The sequence below is a fragment of the Colossoma macropomum genome, unplaced genomic scaffold, assembly GCF_904425465.1.
Source record: "Colossoma macropomum unplaced genomic scaffold, Colossoma_macropomum, whole genome shotgun sequence".
Taxonomy (NCBI): Eukaryota; Metazoa; Chordata; class Actinopteri; order Characiformes; family Serrasalmidae; genus Colossoma; species Colossoma macropomum.
Genome location: NW_023494789.1, coordinates 18,266,356 through 18,287,909, shown reverse-complemented (window position 1 = coordinate 18,287,909; position 21,554 = coordinate 18,266,356). Strand labels below are relative to the sequence as shown.

At 38.2% G+C, this 21,554-nt stretch overlaps 1 protein-coding gene across 1 annotated transcript in view; it reads left to right on the top strand.

The window, feature by feature from the left end:
• The first annotated feature begins 13 nt into the window (after positions 1-13).
• kif1aa (kinesin family member 1Aa) overlaps positions 14-21,554 on the top strand; it is a 77,816-nt gene continuing 56,275 nt past the window's right edge. The window contains exons 1-4 of the mRNA XM_036570395.1: positions 14-230; positions 516-604; positions 5,690-6,017; positions 8,936-9,094. Coding sequence (XP_036426288.1) covers positions 8,989-9,094 — 106 coding nt within the window. The 5' untranslated portion in view covers positions 14-230; positions 516-604; positions 5,690-6,017; positions 8,936-8,988. The remainder of the gene's footprint in view (positions 231-515; positions 605-5,689; positions 6,018-8,935; positions 9,095-21,554) is intronic.

Genomic DNA, 21,554 nt, shown 5'->3' with positions numbered 1-21,554 from the left:
AAACACAGTTACGTTATGATAGCCTGTTGTTTTGGTCCTCACAACATTGAAAGGTAATTCCTCAGAAAGTTGTGACAATATTATCTGACAACATTGTGACAAATATGTAAGAACGACGTTATGTTGTGCATGGAACTCCATAGAATTTTGCTAAGTTGCCGACAGGTAGTCATCACGCCGTATGGCAACGTTACTGAATAATGAGGTCCTGACGACCTTATTTAGACAAGGTAAACAGCGCCACCTTTTGAATTCAAATCGAAAGCCACGCAACGTTTTTAAACAATTGTCTTTATTCAGTTTCAACAAGAAAAGCATTCTCGTTATTTTTCTTTTGAATTCTGAGTTATGTTGACAGTATACTGAAGTGCTGTGATGCAAAAGAAAAACATTACAAATGTTGGTCATGCCGATTACATCGTCTACAACTATAGCCTGTATCTAATTTGAGACAATGTGGTACCTTCGTCTCCCTCTGACTCTTCCTTGTCCTTGATGACCCCTCCTCCTTTTAGCAACCCACCACGTATCCAGACTCTTCTACCTCTGGCAATAGCAGGCTGTTGATGTTGTCTCTGGTCTGCATGCTCCATCTTTAGGAACAGTATGTAGAATTTCTTTTCTTTTCCCTGGCTACATACATGTGTTGAGGACTGAGAGCTAACACATTGCACTTGTAACCCATTCCTCAAAGCGTGTGTGATTGGTTGCTATCAAGTGTGAGAAAATTAAATCTGAAGACTCAACAATAAACAAATCATTTCACATAGCAAAAATAGGCCACCATTGTTTATGTATTATATGTATTTGACAGTTTTACCTATTGGCTGTACTATTTTGCATGTACCAATTTAAACGACCACAGTGATAAATGCAAGTGAGAGTAGTCACATTCAATAGAAAAGCTTATCGGTATCAAAGTGGCTAACACATAACACACAATATTTCAGACAATGTTTTGAAAATCTTGAGTTTCATTTGAGGAACTGAGACAAAGTGTAGGGCAGCCACATTAAAACTGGGACAATTCAGACTGACAAAGAGTGTTTTTTTCTGCTTAAGATTTTACATCACAGCGTTGAAATTATTTTGATATTGGGAGCAGGGAGTGCCATCGTTCTTTGTTTTGACTGAGCATCTGTATTACATTTTTTGAGGCTGTTTGTTCTTTCTTGCCTTTGAATCATAAGGAAAACTTTAGGCCTGTAGGGTGCAGTAGAGCATCCTCATCATACCGTGGCCTGTACAGGGGGACTTCACCAATTTTTCAAAATTTCTGCGCAATTCATTGGATGTGGTGTAAACAAAATCATTCAGAGTGGTTTAATGTAAAATGGTTCATTGTAGTGAGACTTACTCAGGTTTCTTTACAGTGGTGGTGATAAAAACTAGGGTTGCAATGTTTACAATGGAGATGTAGCTATGTAATTTGCTATCCAAAATGACCAGTGAAGCTTCATGTGTTTTTCCATGTTACGTTGATAATGGAAAAATAGAGGTGAAACTGAAAAATAAAGGAACTATTTTGCCTCACAATGCCCTCCATGTACTCCTCTGCCACGAATCAATGGATTTTCACAATACATTTTAGGCCAAAACCTTCTCAAAACTATATGCCTCAGACGTCAGGCAATGTATCCAGAACCCTTTCATGGAATAACTTTGTGTGGGGAACGTTTTGGAAGCAGATGTTGGGTTCCTCTCACCACCACTGTGAACAATTCTGACTCTCTAGAACAAAGCATTTCAAATCAAACCTCTCTGAATGACATTGTTTATATCACATATTTGGCACAATTCATCACACCTTTTAAAAAGATATAAGTCTTGTTCTTCTGTAATCCTTGACTGAAATGTGGTGACTTTTGCCTGCCACGAAAGCGTCTTCTGATGTACACTCACTGGTGTGAACTGTGCACCAGTTGAGGAAAAATAATAATGACCAGTAATATCATGTTTCGCCTCTGCTCCCACCCCCTACCTATCATGAAGTGAGAACAATCAGTTAGCTGAGAGATCCTTACTGATACTGTGTTTCAGTCTGAAATACATTAAGATATGTTACGACTGTGTTACACAAAAACTAAGAGTAAATTGTAGTTTGAATAGAGAATCAATCTCAAACAGTAGTTTTAGTTCAGACAGTATTAGTAAATCTGGCCATATTTGTGAACAACACGATGTCTTTTTTTTTCCATGAAGCATACATGGTGCACATACAGTAAAAGCTAGCAGAAAAGTAAACAACAGCTGGTTTGTTTGTTCTGAGATTAGAAAATCATAGTCTTTCATTGAATCACGTCATATCCTGCCATAAAGCAAGAAGCTTTTTACATGTTATAGGCATTGTGCTTCACTGGTATTGGATTCACTTTACTGCTTTGCAATTTTGTTAAGTGTTTGGTTTTTTATGACAAGATCTGATCATGTTTTCTATAGTCATTTAGACATAATGACACAGTAAAATGAATGGAATGTGCAGTTTATGTATTGATGCGTGTTTTGTACTGGAACACTATGTATGTGGAACGTTATGTATGTGGCCCTTTAAAAGACCATTTCAGGTGGCAGGTCCACAACAGCAATTCTTTAGCTGGATAAATTATTCAGGACTCAGTGCTCCACTGAGCTGAGGGAGGGAGGGAGGGAGGGAGGGAGAGGATATAGTCCTAAGGGTCTGGTCAAAGCAGATGTAATGTTGTTTCTGATTGAATTTAGCCACACTGACCAGGCCTTGGTCAAAGCTTCACCTCTTTGTCCTTTACCTTTAAACCCTTGTTCTATTGATCACACACATGCATGCCATGGACACAGATAGCATCATGCTCAACACCAGTGTTATTTGCACTGATGACCTGAGCCTTTCTCCTGCTCATCAGCGTTGAAAGCCTGTCTGAATCATACACTGGTGACAAATAGACAGAAAGATAGGTAGAAAGATAGGTAGATAGATAGATAGATAGATAGATAGATAGATAGATAGATAGATACACATGCATACAGATCGATAGTTAGATGGACAGACAGACAGACAGACATACAGATAGATAGAGAGAGAGATAGAGAGGAATAGACATACATACTGATAGATAGATAGATAGATAGACAGACAGACAGACTATTCTGAGATAAAGAAAAAGCATAATTTCTATGCATTTTTTCCACCCCTTACAAGGTTTGCAGTTGCTCCTGATTGATTGGTAGTTTTAGTGCAAAAAACTCTGAGCTGTAATGGATGCACTGTAAAAGGCCTATGGTGACATTATCACACTGTACTTAGAGTGCGATTTTATCTCCACTTGAGGAAAAGAGGAAGTGACATAGTAGACATAATGGAAGGAGATAAAGATGGAACAAAGAGTGCCGTCTGGGGAGGATGAGCAAGAAAGAAAAAAGACAGAAGAGAGACAGCAAGTGAAGATGCTTTTGGGCTGGGTGTCTATAGGTAGCCCGTGAGCAGAGTGTGTTGTAGAGGACAGTGGATTGCATTGTGCTTCAGTCCGAGTGAAACCCGAGTGGTATCTGCCCATCCCGCCATGGTAAATTCTGGATGTGCTGCCTAGTCACTCTGCATCCACGCCCCCCATTGTGCATGAACAAATCAAACAAAAAACACACACTGCCCTTTAGAGAAACAATGTGGCATCATTCATCCACTCAGTTAGTCTGATGTACTGTTTTTTTTTTACAGCACTAATACAATATACAGTATGATGATTTTGTCTGGTATAATTTTCATTTTTCAAATCTCAAGAGGACTGTGCACTTTTGAAATTATTTTCTGTGCATGCATAATTGATATAGCAAGAAATTTTGACAAAAAATCTGTTTTCTATTTTGTTTATAGTATTAATTTCACAATTGGATAGCCTATGCTGTACAATTCTTCCCTATTCTCTCTTCCTGTAGTAAACTGTAGTGTCCTTGTTTACAGTATGTTACATTCAATGACCTTCTACTGTGTAATGTGATCAGACCCACAGCTGAGTGCGAGTCTCATTAAGATTTAATTCTGGTGAATATATATTTACAGAAATGATCTAAGAATCCCTTTTTGCAGCACCAGCTGAAAGTCTGTGAATATAGACTAATTGCACTTTCTAATGATTACATAATAAGATGTATTTCTCAAGTGATTTTTCATCCATTTAGGCCTTAATTCACATTCTTTTGAAATTTTAAGCCAGAGCTGAGTCACAGAGAGAGTAGGGAATTAGTGTCAAACGGGGCTGCTTTTATTGTGAGTGCATTACATGGGCCCACTTTCCAAAGGATTTGCGAGGGGGGGTAGAGGCCGATACGCTCAAAGAGTTTGTGAATTGAGAGTAATCCTACCCGAAAGCCAATTCTCCTTGACAGATAGTCCAGAGGAAAGCGAGAAAAGAGGGCAAATTGTATTTACAGTGTGTAACTGTCCTCTTTACTTCATGTCATGAAAACTCTTATGTTGTATTTAGAAAAAGAACCATATACTCAATTAATTATGACCCTTGTAGAGCTCCATTGTAGAGCATTAAAACAGCAGTGCTGTTTGACACCTGACTTTCAAACTCATCTGTGTTTATCTCTTTTTGTCTATTTAACAGGCCTTGTTTAGTAGACATTAATAACAGAGGCCTACAATTTAGATGTATTTCATAAAGATGACTTCAGGGCTCTGTATTTTCATATCCTAACTTTTTAGTGCAGGAATTATGAAATACATCTGAGAGAACTGTTTTTGTGATTTTTCTTATTGAAGATTTTGTACCTAATAGGAATGTTTAAAAATTGTTAAAAAATGAGGGGAGAGACTTTTTGTTTCCAGATGGCAACAGTATGGAACAAATGTAACTGCAATCTACAAAATATACCAAGTAGAAAAAAACAGTACACTGCCATAGGATATAGCCATGTTCATCCAGGCATGAAAAAACATACCCATAACAGCCAAATATGCATAAAAGTACAATGGCATTGTGGTCATTTACTCATTTTGTATAACAGATTGCAGTGCCGTTGCCATATGGCAACAATTATATTTTATTGTCTAATATAAAACATCTATCTGAAATATATGAAAAACAACTGTAACCTCCCACAGACTGTGTCAACTATTTTGTTCTTGAAGTTGTTGTGTATGAAATTTGAATTATACACTCTAAGAGGGGTTCACAGGCCTAGCCTCACCATGTGTATGTGGAAAAGTACAGACTGCAACAGGACAGATGTGATCAGATTAAAGTCTTCAGTCTCCAAAAGGAAAAGTAAAAAACTTTAAATATTGTAGTCAGGCAAAAATTGTAAAAACATCATTGTTGCCATATGGCAACACCATGTAGTAAATGGCTAATATGAAATCAATATTGAATATAATCAAACAACACAAAACACTATTATTATTATTATTATTATTATTATGGATATTTTGCCTCACATGGATTATAGCACCAGTTTATATATTCTTTTATGTATAGACTTTGAGTCTACAAGGTTAAGTGTGTTTTATCAGTGTATTAGAATCTCATGTATGATATAGGCCAGCCAAAGCTGTGTTGTTGTATGTGCCATTTACTCTAGGGATTCTAATCTCTCTCTCTGCTCTTCTCCCTCCCCCTTTGTTCCCCACCTCCTCTGCCTCTCCCTCCTCTTCCTCCTCCCCCTCTCGCTCTCTCTGTCCATGCTGCATTGATGCTGCTGCCTCCCTCAGCGATGATGTCACTGGCCCACTCAGGCTCAGCATCACTACTCTAAGCAGCCAGCAGAGCCATTTTGGCTTCTGCGTTACAGAGTACACACAGTACTCTCCTCACCCAGCCTCTCCCGGATCAAGTAGGCCTCATCGGGAACACAGAATACCCCCTCCCCTTACCCCCCGTGGACCATCTCTAAGTGGGGAGTGAGGACAAGGGGGACGTTCTCTGATTATCTGAGGCAGGGGCTTTGAAAGCCAGACAAAGAGGCACTACTGGCAGCAAATCAACCGGTTTGCTGTGTAGTTACCAGCTTAGGAAGCCAGAGAAGCAGCACTGTAAAAGGTAAGAGCTTCTTTCTATTTGCTGTTATGTTGCTGAGGACAATGCAGTTTTAATGAGGCTGGCTGTTTGCTGCTGGGTCACCAAGGTAGAATTGCTCTGGGGTGCGGCTGCTGAGAGGCTGTAAACAAACGACAGGCTGTCACGAGAAAGGATGAAAAAAGGTGTGTAGTACATTGAAACAGATGCTGTGTCTTTATATAAGTCTTGTGTGGGTTAGGTTATCTTTATTAGTAGAGTCTGTGATAAATGCAGAGTCATCCACGGCGTGGGCTGTCCTGTGTCAGCCACTAAAATCTGTCACTAATTGACGTCATAGGCCGTACACTTCAGGTGAGAAGTGGTCTATCAATTACAGGTTATGACCTTTCCATTTCAGTTCGGGCTCTGACGTACTGAGTGGTGGCAGCTTGTAATTCCTTAAATTAAACTGTATGTTTCTTGTCAAGACGAATGCTCGGCTGTTTGGCGAAAGTCCAAGTGTCGTGAGGTCTGTCCTAAACCTGAACGCATCAGCCCACCGTCGTTTTTTCTTCAGAAAGGTGACGAAAGAACTGGAACATTTCAGATGAGGATCTGTCCAGTCACGGTGGATGCTAATGCTAATCTTCGGGTAAATTCTGTTCTTCCACACAAAATAGTATTTTGCTGAAGAATTTTCAACGGAAATAATTTTTCCACTTTCTTACTATATGGGTTACCCATATTAAGTAGCGTTTTGAAGCTATGTTTGAATATTTTATGTAAACTGTAAATGTAGCTTAGGCAAAATTTAATGACGACTACTGAGGGTGTAGGTAGGCTATATATGAGGGTGTAGAGGGGAAGGTGTTGTGAACGGGTAAGACACCAGTCTAATATGTCATTGTCCTTATGGCACAGCATGGTATTGGTCTCTGTTTCATATATTTCTTCTTGAACATTTCAGGTAAATTTGCTTGTACCTTAAACTAGAACTTTCTGTAACACTTCATTTTGAAAGCCAATTGCTTAACTTACCTTTAACATACGAATAAATGCCTGAGAAATTCACCCTCATTTTTCCTAATCCTAACCATGGCCCTAATCCTACACTCTTAAAAAATATGGTTCGTCAAGGGTTCTTTAGGAAAGGAAATGGTTCTGTTTAGAACCGTACGTTGTATATAGGGTTCTTCTATTATACAAGCTTGACATTGTAACAGCAGAAGAACCCTTTTTAGTGCTTTATAGAACCATTTTCAACACATTCTCCGTCAATCTGAAGCACTATTTCACCACGCAGAGAGCCAATTAAGAATGAAATGGTTCTGTGTAGAGCTCAAGGTTCTAGAACATTCCTTTTACTAAAGAACCCTGGAAGAACCATCTTTTTTAAAAGCAACCTTAAAACAAAAACCTTACCCTGGTACTAACTCTTGCTTCTCTAGATAATGTGTTAAGAATTTGTATGTTTGTAGATGATCTGTTGGGTCCATCCAAATAAAGGGGGACTGAGCTTGCCTATTGCAGTAAAATTAACAGTATTCAAAATGTTAATGTTGAATAAGCTGATGTCAAGGCTCTATTCCGTATCATAATTTGAGTCCATGTAGTTTTGTAGCACTGTCATCTCAATTTGGCAGGTTTAATGTTAATTCTGTAAAGGAGCCACACACATAGCTTGACCTTTAGGGTCAAGGTTAATTTGTTAACCTGGACCACTTTGTGCTGTCAAGTGGATAGGAATTTTGATATGGATGGCCTTGTTGTCATCTTAAAAATATTAAATACTCTTAATGGTCATACTAGTATTGTTGCAGTAGGTGAGCTTAGTCCCACTTAACTGTATGTTCTTGTTCTCATCTTTAAATTTTGATTATGTTCACGTTACAATTATTGCAATAGGCAGGCTGTAGTTAAGGATAAATGAAAAACTGCCTGAAAGTCATTTTAAATATTTGAAATAAAATTTACATTAACCGATTACAAGACATTTACCAGACTGACGTTTGATTTGATGTGGAACAGCAAAGACTACAACCACAAAACAAGCAAAACTAGTACTGTCTTAATTAGACATAGAATAATGAGAGTCGTTCATTCCAATTCAACAGAATGTAGCACAGCGTGATATTGCTTTAGAGAGAAGACTGGAGCCTCCCCTGCAGCCAGCACACATAAGATGGCTTGTTGTCTTATTCAAATAAATCTCCAGGGTAATAACAAGTATGGCAGTGAACAACTGCATGCTGTTTGTCAGCTACCGAGCTTGTTGAAATAGAAATCAATGACTCAGAAATCAGAGCTTCTATCATGATACAGTAACAGTGCCTCCATTTTGGTCAAACACCATGACTGCACTGAACTCTGTGTGTGTTATTGGGCCATTGTAATCCTAGGAAGCACACTGACATTTAGCCAGACTAGCAGTTCTTTTGTTGCTGCTGGACCCAATATCTGCCTCTTGGTAACTGTAGCTGACTCGGCATGATCTTTTCATGCTCAAATCATACAAGCCCTGTCACTCAGCAATCTCTGAGCAATGAGATATTAAATGTTTGGGTTTGATTATCTAACCAGTATTTATTTTTTGATAAGACTCTGTTACTATCAGCTAAAATGAAACAGTGTCTGTTTTTTGCTAATGATATTTTGTGTAAATTTACTTTTGATGTCAAGCTCTGGTGTGGGAAACTGAGATCTGCTGTCTCTTGACCTCAAAATGATGTGTAATATAATTTGCAACAGAGCAGAAAGGTATATCAAAAGGAATAGTTCCTTGCCATTGTTTAGTACTTGGAGTGCAATAGGATTCTTCTTTGTTTTGTAATATAGTCAACATCTCTCCTCTTGAATGGCTAAAATGAGATCATGTTGGTGTTCTGCATGAGTGTAATGGCAATTACAATAAAAAGTCGTGGTCAATATTATGCAATAAATCATGCTTGTTTTCTTTCCAGCAGGTGTGAGGCCTGGTCTGGACAGTGCGCAGTGGGACCCGTAAAGAGGCACCATGGCAGGGGCCTCGGTGAAGGTGGCGGTGCGTGTCCGCCCCTTCAACTCACGGGAGATGAGCAAAGAGAGCAAGTGTATTATCCAGATGTCAGGAAACACAACCAGTGAGTATCCATGTGTACCTGAGCCTCAGTGTGCTCTCACAAATCACCTGTGCCACCCTTACGCTTTGATATGCAGTCTTTGCTCAATGGGCCAAAATCCTATCTTTTTCTTGCATTTTATATTTTCCTCCTTAGCGTATTTATCTACCAAAAACAGTCACAATTCATTTTTACATGACCATTTTCAGGCCTCTTTTTATACCTTAAAATCGGTTGTTTTTGTTACTGTGCCTTTAGGATTGACATATGTAAATGAGCTCTTGTTCTGATTGGCTGTGCTGTATTGTGCCTCATTGAAAAAGCAGTCCAAGCTGAAACAACTTTCTTATAACTTCAGTGTGCATGGGCAGGACAAAATATTTCAGAATGTTATGGCTTGGTTAACATCTGTGATTTAACATCTGTATTTCAGTCTCTGTTTTAATAAATACAAAGCTCTCCAAATGTCAAATAAGTAACTAAATAGTTTAAACATGGCCTCATTTAACATTTTCTGAAGGGAAGATTAACATGGACATGCAAAAAGCCTAAGATTAATTGCTCTGTGTTTAAAAAAATAATACAAATGAGTGAAACCTTATGTTGATTGTTTCGATGAGCATCACAAGGTCACTGAATAAAACTCTTTACCTGTATGTTATTAAATTAAAAGTAGAACTGAAAGTATCAAAAGGTAGAATATTAAGTTGTTTACCACTAGGGCTGGGTGTCGTTAAAATACCGATGCTGATACCTTGATTTTAATACCAAGTCCTAAACAGTACTTTTTTGATACTCTCTTTTCATTTGCAAACCAAATGTTGGTGTGGCTTAAACAAAAAACAAGTGTAAGGTGCTGGAAGTGGGTGTATTTACTGATTGTAATGGATTGCCAGAAGCTAATCAAGAAGTGTTGATGTTAATTACATGCATACGGAATGTAATTTAGACCATTAGCCAATCAAGTTCAAGAGGCTTTATTGTCATTTCAGCTATATACAAGTACACAGTGAAATGAAACAACATTCCTCCAGGACCATGGTGCAAAACAGACATAATCTGGAATTTCTTAGCGGGATGGCGTCATATTGTTATGTATATGTGTGTGTCAATCCAGTCTGTGGGAGCTGAGGAATCTGATGGCTTGTGGAAAGAAACCGTTGCTCAGTCTGGCTGTGAGGGCCCGAATGCTGGGTACCTTTTTTCCGGGTGGTAGAAGAGAGAACAGTTTGTGTGAGGGGTTTGTGGGTTCGTCTACAATGCTGGTGGCTAGATTTTGGAACAAGCATGCCTATTGGCTCATAGATGCTAAGAGAGACTGCTTAGATGTTGAAATTTGGTGTTGAATGACAACATTTTTGGATACTCTATAGTATACAAAAAATGCAATCTGTACCATTAAAGTATTGAATTTCAATACCCAGCCCTGTACACCTTGAAAAAAGCATTGCACCTACGATACATTGTGCAACATTAATGCAGACTTTTTTTAGCTTTTATGAAGCATGTGTAGCTGACCTCATCTGGGATGATTTCATAAGGGCAGCCATTTTGAGATGCTGTTATGACAAAGCAGTTCACTGATCACTGGACTGGAGGGAAATCTGCGGAGTAGCTCATCTGATCTGATAATCGCTTTGTATGAAGTCATGTGTCTAATATAGTTGCAATGAAAGTGGGACAGAAAAACTGTTGAAACGAACAGTTGATATTCCGTAGTCAGAGAGACAGCTACAAAGACATAAATTAGTTTTTGAAGACAGTCTATCTGAAGATGCAGGCTCAACATGAGGATCTTCTGATATCTTAGTCACTAAGTATGCCTAGAGTTCAAGAGATGTAATTTTAGCATCTCAAAAACAAATGTAATTGGTTGTGTAGTTTGAGTCTGGCATTAATTTGCTCTATGACTAAACAGAATTAATCTACACAAGTATGTTTTGGATGTGCATTTTTTATTCTTTAGATCATTACTGGGCTGTTTGTGTTTAGTTGTGTTGCTGTAGCGATGTCTTGGAATGTGTGTGTGTTCGGAAACCCGGGGAAGGCGAGGAGAACTTAGCGGATAGGAGACTGAGGCAGATTTGATTTCTAGTCTGCAAAGCCATTGATCAATAATGAATGAGACCTTGTAAAATATTCAGAGTTTGGCCTAATTTAGCTTCCTCCTGTCATGGGTGGTTTGAGACAAACAGTATGGCCACCATGCTCTCTGTCTCTCAGCATGGCTGGCCATGAAGCGTTGAGAGTTCTGTTGGAGTTTCCATGCGTGTGGCATGTCATAATGGATGGAAGGTCAACAGAACGTTACCAGGAACAAACTGTAGACCTGTGGTTGCTAACTTCTGTGTTTGCAACATGCTGATTGGTTTTATAAGGAACAAATGGGGTCTTAATTATGCTGGATGCAATTCTACACCACACAGGATCAGGGTTGTGTGAGAGGAGTGTAGGATGGCAAGGTTGCAAAGGTCTGCAGGATGAGGCTAGCATTCCAAGAGAACACAAAATACACATATTACCATTCAAAGTTTGCAGTCACCTTAATAATAATTATATTAATTACTGTTATTAGTTCATTCAATCAAAAACTTTTACATTGTAGATTTAAATACTATGAGATGGTATTATACTATAAAGGGAATTAAGTTTGTTTTTATTTTTTAAAAACTGCATAATTCAACAGTTAAGATAATTGAGAAGTCATTCAGAGTGGTTTGGTGTGAAATGGTTCATTGTAGAGAAACATACTGACTCATATTTCTTTACAGTGGTGCTGACAGGAAGCAGGGGTCACAATGTGTAATGCAAATATAGCTATTTGATGTACTATCAAAAATGAACAGTGAACCTATACTTGTCGTCTGAGTTTCAATATGTAATGTTGGAAATAGAGGTAAATCCATAATCCATAAACAGAAGTTTAGAGTGCTGTTTTACTTTAAACTGCCCTGCATGTCCACTAGTAATATGTTTTAACATAGGATTTTATTCTCAGTGTTGCACAACTTTCTTAATCATCTACAGTTTTATTCATCATTCTGCATACATCATTTTTTCAACTACAAATTAGTTGTTAAATTATTAAATCAGAGGATTAAAACTGCACAGTTCTGTAGATCTATTTTAAGTAGTTTTTGTATTAACATAAATTGTTATAGTGACTAGTCTATTCTAGTTTATTACACTGTGACCACAAAATCCAAATGTGGTTGAGCGGCCAAGATTTTTTCAAGGTGGAATCAAGAAGACTGGCCATGGATAATTTTGATTCATACTATACAAGTACAAATGGTAGAGTTGCTATCATTTTCTTAATTGGAAAATTTTTGGTGACTGATTATGTCAACACTGCAGAGAAAAAATCTAAGGCCTGTTAGTGAACATATTACTGCCTAAATGGTATTGGACTTAACAAAAATGAGTTTTGTCTGTGTTGACCAGCTGTTTGTTTAAATTGTGTACACTGTGAGAAAAAAAGGTACTGCTCAGGTACATTTTGTTCATCAAGGTACAAACAATGTGAATGTCCCCTTAAAGGTACAACAATGGTTTTAATGTCCAACTGTGTAGCTTATATACATTTTTTCAGAGAAAAACTACACATCTGTACCCTAACCAAAGGTACTGAAGGCGTGCCCATGAGGGTACCAACCCATTGTCAGTTCAGTACCTTTTTTCTGAGACTGTATAGACTGGCTTTACTGGCCTGGCATTACTTTTGCCCTCTAGTTTCAGCTCAAACAGAACTTTCTATAGTGTTGGGGCTTTGTCATTGCTCACTGTGCCTTTAATTATAGCATGGTTATCTTTAAAGCATCCTTTGAGTCCTTCTTTTGAAATCCCTCAGGTATTCAGTCTTACTTTCTTCCTCCCAGTAATTACAGGAATGCTACTGATGCAGCATTTCTTTCAACTCTTTGTGCAGTTTCTCACTGTAGATGTTGCTAATTATGTGAATTTTCTTCTAGTAATGGAATAATAGTAACAAAACAATGTGTATTATGAAGTAGGAGTGGGAGATATGGCAAAATTATTATTATATTAATATTATATCATGGTACCTCAGGACATTTTAAGGAAGATATACATCACAAAATTGAATAAGTTGGAACAGACAAAATAGAACCTGTACTGCAACGTATGAAAATACTATAATAATAATAATGAACCTACTGTAATTACTGTATTTTACAAACTGCTTTACACTAAATCCAATTAAACAGGCCTAATAATACTTACTTTCTAATGAAATATGTAGTCAGTCAGTGTTCCTTAAGTACATAATTTATCACGATAATGATAAAATACTGTCTTATTGCTCCCCCTCCATTATAAACCTGAGCACTATTATACAACACTGGCTGATGATTTCTTAAAAGATGTGTGCTCAGAAACACTGGGCAGATGACCTGATCATGGCCTTTTCACTGGACATGACTTTTAGTTCAGAGGAGTGCATAAGGCCAAAGAAAAGAGTGAAAAAAGTGAATAACAAGACTGTCTGCATGGATGGCCTGCATAGTTTGCCAACGGCTATTCAGAGTCCCTTCAAAGACATCCTCCCAAAGATGTCCTCACAATCACGAGGCATCTTATACTTGGTTGTGTAATGACTTGAAGAATAACATAAAAGGATGAGATCTAGTCACATACTCTTGTGGAAAAGTGCTGTTACTTAGCATGTTTGAACATATTTGGCATTCCTACTGTGCATGAGGAGATTCTCAAGGCTTTTCCTCACAGTGAGTGTGCTGGCACACAACCTACGAACTTTAACAGCAGATTTCTGTGTGGACTGTTTTTATCTCATGGCATTGAGATGCAGACTCTGTAACATGGCAAGAGGATGTGTGATGTCATCAATGAACTCAGGTTGCTCTGTTGTTTGGAGCAAGGCCAGTCGCAGCATCGGGGTGTAAATGACTGGTTGTTAGCAGGAGTCTGGGCCCAAAGAAGCCCTTTTGTACCCTTGCGCAGGCTGCTTTGTCCTGGCTGTCGGCTGGAGATGGGTCAATAGCTGGGTTCCCACAAAGCTTGAGAATGGCACAGAGCTAAGTGATTGACAGTTCTGGCTGGCTGTGAGTCTCCCTGCTATCATGGAAGGCCTGATTAGGCTGCACACACAACGCTTTAAGCTGTTAGAAAGGAGGTTACCCTTTGGGAAAGAATCTCAGCCTACAGTGTTTGAGGAGTTCAGCTCCTCTCCCAGCAAACTAAGGAAAATACAAATGGAAAACACATAATGGCTGCTTGCTCCAGAAGCAGACGTTCACTTAAGACTGACTGTTAATTCAGGACATGAACAAGTGATGTTTTTATTTATATATAAAAAAAATTGTGTAACAGTTGTGTGGTTTTATGTACCAAAAATAACCACAATTATCACCTTTAGAATTAAACTGCTTTTGTTGCTGTGCGTTTAAAACAAATGAGCTCTGTTCTGATTGGCTGCTCTGTATTGTGCCTCATTCAGAAAGTAGAAAAGAGCTGAAACATTGCTTAGAACTTCAGCATGAATGGGCGGGGCTAAACTGCTGTAGGCTGAATAGAGTGTTTTATGTAAATGTGTTGGGTTTTGTGACACTGCTAGAACAATGCATTCAAAATGCGATGTTTGTGCTTTTTAATTTCCATGTTTCCCAGACTGTATAGACTGGGGAATGAATTGTACATTTTGAAATAATTATATTACATATTACATATATTGTATCACATACGACTGTTTTATTTCAGCAAGGGAAATTTGATTTTCCATAAAATGAGCTGTTCAAAACATTTAACATTTTGCATTACTATGAGAATAAGAATACATTTTTTTGTTTGTTGAACAAGCTGTTTTTGCTGGACTGCTAGATAGTGAGTCAGAAACTAAAAGCTAAGAGCAATTCTGTAAGACTTTTGTGATGACCATGTCCCAGTGCTTGTCACTGGCTTTCTAACCTGCTGAGACTCCTACAGTTGTTCCTAGTGACTGACTCAGGTCGTGTGTGAGGGGGGAGAACTAGGCGGGGGCTGTTCTCCAGGGGACTGTAGACAGAATCAACAACAACGACAAGACAGCAGGGGAGGAATGTGTCTAAGCTCCATTTTGTCACTGTAGTAACGAAGCCTTGTTCCTCCAAAATGGTCACTTTACAATAGAAGAAATAATTTATTCCAGCAGTTTTGGATGATTTCTGTTGGTCCATTTATCTTGAAATGTTCAAAGAATTCAAATGGTGTTAAAATGCAAAGGTTTTGATGTGACAGTGATGAGGCGGTTCAGCTGTCAGCCCATTTGTGGCACAGGGGCTAAAGCAGGTTTATTTATATTACTATTGTTTTTTATTGCTGAAATAAATCAATAGAAAGCTTAACAGTGGCCAGTGAGTCATGCACACAAGAAAAGATCACTCATTGTGTGATGGATGTTCACTTGACTTAACAGACCTGTCTGATTAAATTTTGTGCGTTCATTGCAGACTCATCCTTGATTATCCCAGTCAGCACTGCGCTATTATGAGGGTTTTTGCCATAGAATAATGAAGTACTGCAGTCATAGTGACCTTTTGCTTTTTACCAAAGTGCTGTGGGAAATTAAAGGTGTGTGTCAGTGGAGAGTGTTGTGACTGTAACACACTCTTATTGCACACACACTCATCAGGAGTCAGTGCTCCTGCCTGTGGGCTTCAGAGGTAATTAAAATGTCCTCTTGCTTATCATGCCTGGTTGCATAGGAGATACAGCTAATAACACTGAGGAGAGACGGGTGATGAAGCAGAAACAAGGAGTAGAGAAAAAGACAGGGTGGTGAAGAGAACAGTGGCTAAATCCTCTTGGCTCTATCCAGCTGGCCGGGAACTTTCTGAGAGAACTGGTTTTGTCTGAGAGAAGCAGTTGGTTGTTTCAATTTAGAGAGTTTTACAGGGTCTCTTGTGACTTAACAGCCCTGTTTACATTGCAATAAAAACAAATCAGGACTCTGAGATGATCTGGAAAGCAAACACTCCCCGGGTTATGAAAATTTTAAGCATCGTCAGTCTGCATCATTAGCGTGGAGATGATTGGCTACGTGGTGTAAGCCCAACCCATCGCAGTTTCCACTACCAGAAAGAAGCTGTAACTTGCTGGGCTCCGCAGAAGGAGCCGAATGTAGCAATGCAATGAAATGAGCCCCAGACTTAACAGGAAATCCATATTTATTCACGGTTTGCTACCCTTTCTTTTGCATATGTTTCAAAAGAAAGAGGAAAAGCAAGTAAAGAAATCAACAGAAGACAACTATTATGAGAACATTAACCCCTAAATGGCCGAGGCCAAACAGCTTACCAAAAGTTTTATTACACACTTCTGTAACCTTGGAATAGCTCATCCAGCTTGCACTGAAGTCCCTGTAGTTACTGAATAATAAGCTTTAGTATGTAAGAATCTTGGGATTGTAAGGGGTTAACCATAACACTATCAAAAACAACCTAACTACAACCATAATAATATTAATAGTTTTAAAAATGACCTATAAATCATTGCTCTAAGTTGAGATCACTGCATTATATTTCACTTCCTTTAAGTGTGGATCACCAGCTGGAGAGCCGTTTGATACACTCTGCCCACTCTAGCCCACTCTGCTCTGTGCATTTTTGCAAGAAGTGTTGAGACATGGCTGAGCTTGCAGCACACTGATGAAGTCTCCGCTCCCCAGGGCTCTACTGTCATATTATAACACATATGCTGGTCTGTACAGTCTGTACTTTCTGCTGCCTTTAAAGAGAGAAGGACTTCATAATGGCACTGCCTTGAATGTAGATACATGCTCTCAGGACATTGGCCCTTTTAGTCAGGGAACTGAATGAATTATTTCACTTCAGCTGTTTAAGTATGGCTGACAGTTTTAGATGAGGGCATCTAGAGTTATGTAATGTGGACTTCAGGGTGTTTCGCGTGTGTGGTATTCAGACAAATAGATGACGTCGTGTTTGCCCCAGTTTGTGTCTTAACAGAGCTTTATTTTTTCTGTATTATTTACATAGAAATATGAATTATTTTGCCCATTTTGCTGGTATTATTTAGCCTGAATTGTCAATTGACATTAATTCTGTGTTGGAAACATAAAAAGATAAATAGTTGCTGGATGCCTGTGTAAGTTTTCAGTTATTTTTTAACCAATATCCAATATTTTTCATGTACATATCTGCTAATGCTGATGCATAAACATTTAAAAAAATGTGGAAATTGGAACTTCATCTACCTGGATTAGCATTAGAGAAATATAAGGGAGAAATATAAAATTGATTTCTTTATGGTTACAAGTGTAGTTAAATGAATACAATGGGGACTATCTGCTGATACCAATATGAGTGTGATGTCATTGTGCCTCCCTTTTTTTTTGTTTTTTTTATTTAGTTTTTGACCAAAGAAGCCTCAAAATTGTGTGGCGAATTGGGTATAAAGACCATTGTTGCACCACATTTCTGCTCAAAAACAGCAACTGGACAGGAAAAAGCAGGAAAAATGCCCTACCAAATTAGCAATATGCATTATACCACTAAATATGCCCTGTACCTGCTTGAAAATAGGTCTAAGATGTTTTATAGACTTATAATACATATATGTAAGTCCAGTCCACTACTGTTGAAAGCAATAATAGTTGATGGATTGGTTCAAAAAATTGTGTTCAGTTTCTCTTTGTGCTTCAGCCTCCACATATAGAGTTGGTGTGGATTTTTCCACGCTAATCACTTGTGGTGTGGGTGAGGTGTGTTATGGTTAGTGTGATAAGCTAAGTGATAGGGCACTAGGTCTGCACCGGTAGAGCTGGTAACTGGGACAGTGCCAAATCTCCGGAGTGCAGAGTACACACAGTGGGACGGATTACATGATGACATAGTTTCTCTGTAACTGCAAATGTGTGCTGCTGGGGAAAAGAATAATTTTGATATTTACAAGCCCTTCAGTGAGAAGCCATTCATATTACAATGTGGAAATATTGTATGTTGTATGTGTCACAATTTTAGCGTTTACTTTAATGTTAACATTAGATATGTGATATGTATGAGAGATATGTGACCTCGTGTCTATGGCATGTGTGCTATTCTAGCTCATTGTGATGCTGTTCTCTTCTCATTATTGATTATGCTAGCTTTTCTTTTATATCTACAAACCTGTATTTCCTCAGATTTTTCTCACTTATAAGTTATAACAGGAAACTGTAGAACTGTTATTATTGCAATTAGACCTCTTCACAGGATGTGTCCATCATTAATTGAGTCCTCAAGGAAATAGAATGACCTCTGCTGAAAGCAAATGATCGAATTTCACATCCTTGAACATTCAAGGTCAATCTGGCCTGTTCTGTCTCTTTTTAGGTCAAAAGGGGCATTAAGGAATGATGTGGTCCAATTGGAAATTGGTATGGGTGAGGTGGTTGTTTTGTTTATCATTGGCTGTGAAGAGTATGAGAAGCTCTTCTGTGTGTGTGTGTGTGTTTGTCTATAGCAAATATTTCCACTTCACTGACTGTAATAGCAGGCCCATAAGTGCTGGATGTCTGAGATTAATGCCCCCCTGGGGGGGTGGGGTGGGGATTTACACTCAAAATAAAACACACAAACGCTGCCTCACCTCCACCAGGAAGAAAAAGACAAATCTCACACTCAGTTGCAGCAGTCCAGCCCCAAGCTGAGTTCATTGCATTTCATCTTTGTGAGAACGAGAATCTAAAAAAACCATTGAATTCTAATTTACTCTGTTTACCAGAGATTTATTGGTTGTGTAGAAATTTGAATTATTTAACCCATTTTGCTGGAATTACTTAGCCTGTATCGACCATCCCATGAGAATGATTCAGCATTCGAAACTCCACAACAACAGTAATTCCAGTCATTGAATTGTGTAGTAGCAATTATTCAAGGGCACTGGAGCTTTATAATCTTGAAGGTATTTCACCAGTCATCCAAGGGGCTTCAATCAGTCAAGTCGACTGGACCTGTGGTGTCTTGAGGTTTTGCCACTCATTCCATTCCGTCTTTCAAGATAATGAAGACTATTGATTTGCAATTTGCTAGTTGTTTCAGACAAACTTTAGGACAATACATTCTCCAGTACTTAATCTGCCAGACTACAAGAGTTTTGCTTTAGAAAGGCATCTTCACTGCTTAATTGCAGTCAGCTTTAGGTGTCATGTACAGGGACTATTCCAAGCAATTGCACCACAGCTTTTACTTCGGTTAATAGTGATAACTGTAATTGTGTGGGGAATAGGGGTGTTACATTTGTATTTACTGCATATTTAGAGGTTTGGCAGATTCTTTTACTTTGCCTGACATTCAAATAATGTACAAACAGATGGCAAAGTGATAAAAGCGTCACTGAATGCAGACGTAGATAGACATTTTAGTCTTATTACGTATTTAGTAAAGAAGAGCGGTCTTTTAAGAGGTATGAATTTTCTCTTTATACCAATGTAGTCAGGAGATGTTTGGACAAAAGTATGGTCAAAATTCAAGATGGCTGCTACTACTGTTTCTAGCTATATGAGGTTCTGTTGTCTGTTTCTTATATATAACAGGATGTCATACAGTGTCAGAAACAAAATAAGGAAGTTAATTTGAGATTACTGAACCAGAAGTGGGTTGACAGGCATGCAGTTGTCACAGTGCTAATTGGAATGGTATTTGCTTCCATTACGTGGTTAGCTACATAGCCTTTGAGCACCAGTACAAAACTACATAGGCAAATTTTAGACATCAAGCATGTCTTGGCTGACTGACTTACATTTAGGATAAGAGGAAAATTTTGTACATTTGATTATCGATTCACACATTTCATGAGTGCTATTATTGGGTAGGTTCAAATCAAATCAAATCACATTTATTGTCACATCACATTTACACAGGTGCGAAGGTGAGTGAAAATCTCTATATATATATATATATATATATATATACACACACATTAGACTCTAAATATGTACACATATACACAGTATACATGTTAGTATACACCAGTATTGCACCAATGTACAGTTTTTGTACAGTGATATAAGTTATGAAATAAAAGCTATGATATGTACAGCTGTACACATTGCCAGGTTCTACCTGAGATGATTTTGTTAGCATTAAATTGTAGATTGTAATGATCAGTTTGGATGGACACGCTGCCCACTGCTCTCCATGACAAAGCGCCTGCATGTCAATGCCACGTGGGTGGGCTGAGAAATCATTCAGTGACGTTGCTGCAGAGAAGTGATGACTCAGGCAAGTGGAAGAGAAGTGAACAGGTGCTTATGAGACTGATTTTAATGCTGTTTAGATTTTAAAACTGGTTTCAGTGTCAGTCTGAGTGCAGAGATTGGATCGGACAGTCATTGGCTTAATGCCTTCCACAACTAAGAGGAATGAGGAAAATCCATTAGTGCCAATTGAAATATCTGTGATTGACACTTCCTCAAGGAGAAAATCATGAGTCATACTGTGAGTAAGAGTTCTGGCAGTGCAGAATGTAATTGTGTAAGCTTTCTATTCCTCTCTGTCTGTGTCTTACTGTCTGTTTCCTTTCTACCTCCCTCTCTCTCTCTCTCCCCACTTTGTCTCCCTCTGTCTCTCCACTCTTTCTGTCTTTTACTCAATTTCTCTCTCTCTTTCTCTTCATACACTCTCTCTCCACTCTGGTTCTCTCTGCCTCACTCACTGTATTTCTTGCTATGTCTTTCTTTAGAGCAGGAGAATGATAAACCATATCCTTTCTGTTTATACCAAAATGTTTGTGTACTGACACATAACACTAACAACAACCATTTAACTGAGTTCTTTCAGAATATGTTGTTTATTTTAAAACTAACAGTCACCACTGAAAATATATGAAATACAATTTTATTTAATGTTCACTTAGTGCTTATCTTTACTACTCAGAATATAGCGTCGCTCTCGGAACAAACACAGAGGAAGATTTTATTGCTCGAATGTTGGTCTTTGATGGCTCAGGAGACTTATCGTTCTCCTATAATTCCTTGGGAGAAGTTGCATTAGACAAAAAGATACAGAGGGGTAAAGAAGAGATGAGTGTTTAATTGCAGATAAACATTAGTATTGTTATGTTGGCAAGCAAATCTGAGTGTGACTTTATTGAGTTCTATACTAAAACTCAAGAGGAGATTACGGGGCTCTTTTGCTCAGAACAAGTATCTGAGCAGCGGAAGATTTAAGCAAAAGTTTCTTTTGTCTTTTCATCTAATCTCTTAGTCGTCTAGGAGAAACTACAGAGATACTAAGGAGATCTTTTCTTTTTTTTCCTATGAGAAACCTTGTATCTATATTTTTGCTGTTTTTAATTTTTTTTACCTAATTTAAAAGTACCAGTTAGAGGTCAGCAGTATTCACATATTTCATGGATATCATGATAAATTGTGTTTATTGTGACAAGCAACATGCTTTTGTTAGCATATTGTGGATATCGTCCATACTTAAAGAACACTGAGCATATGAATGTTAAATTAAAGTGTAGA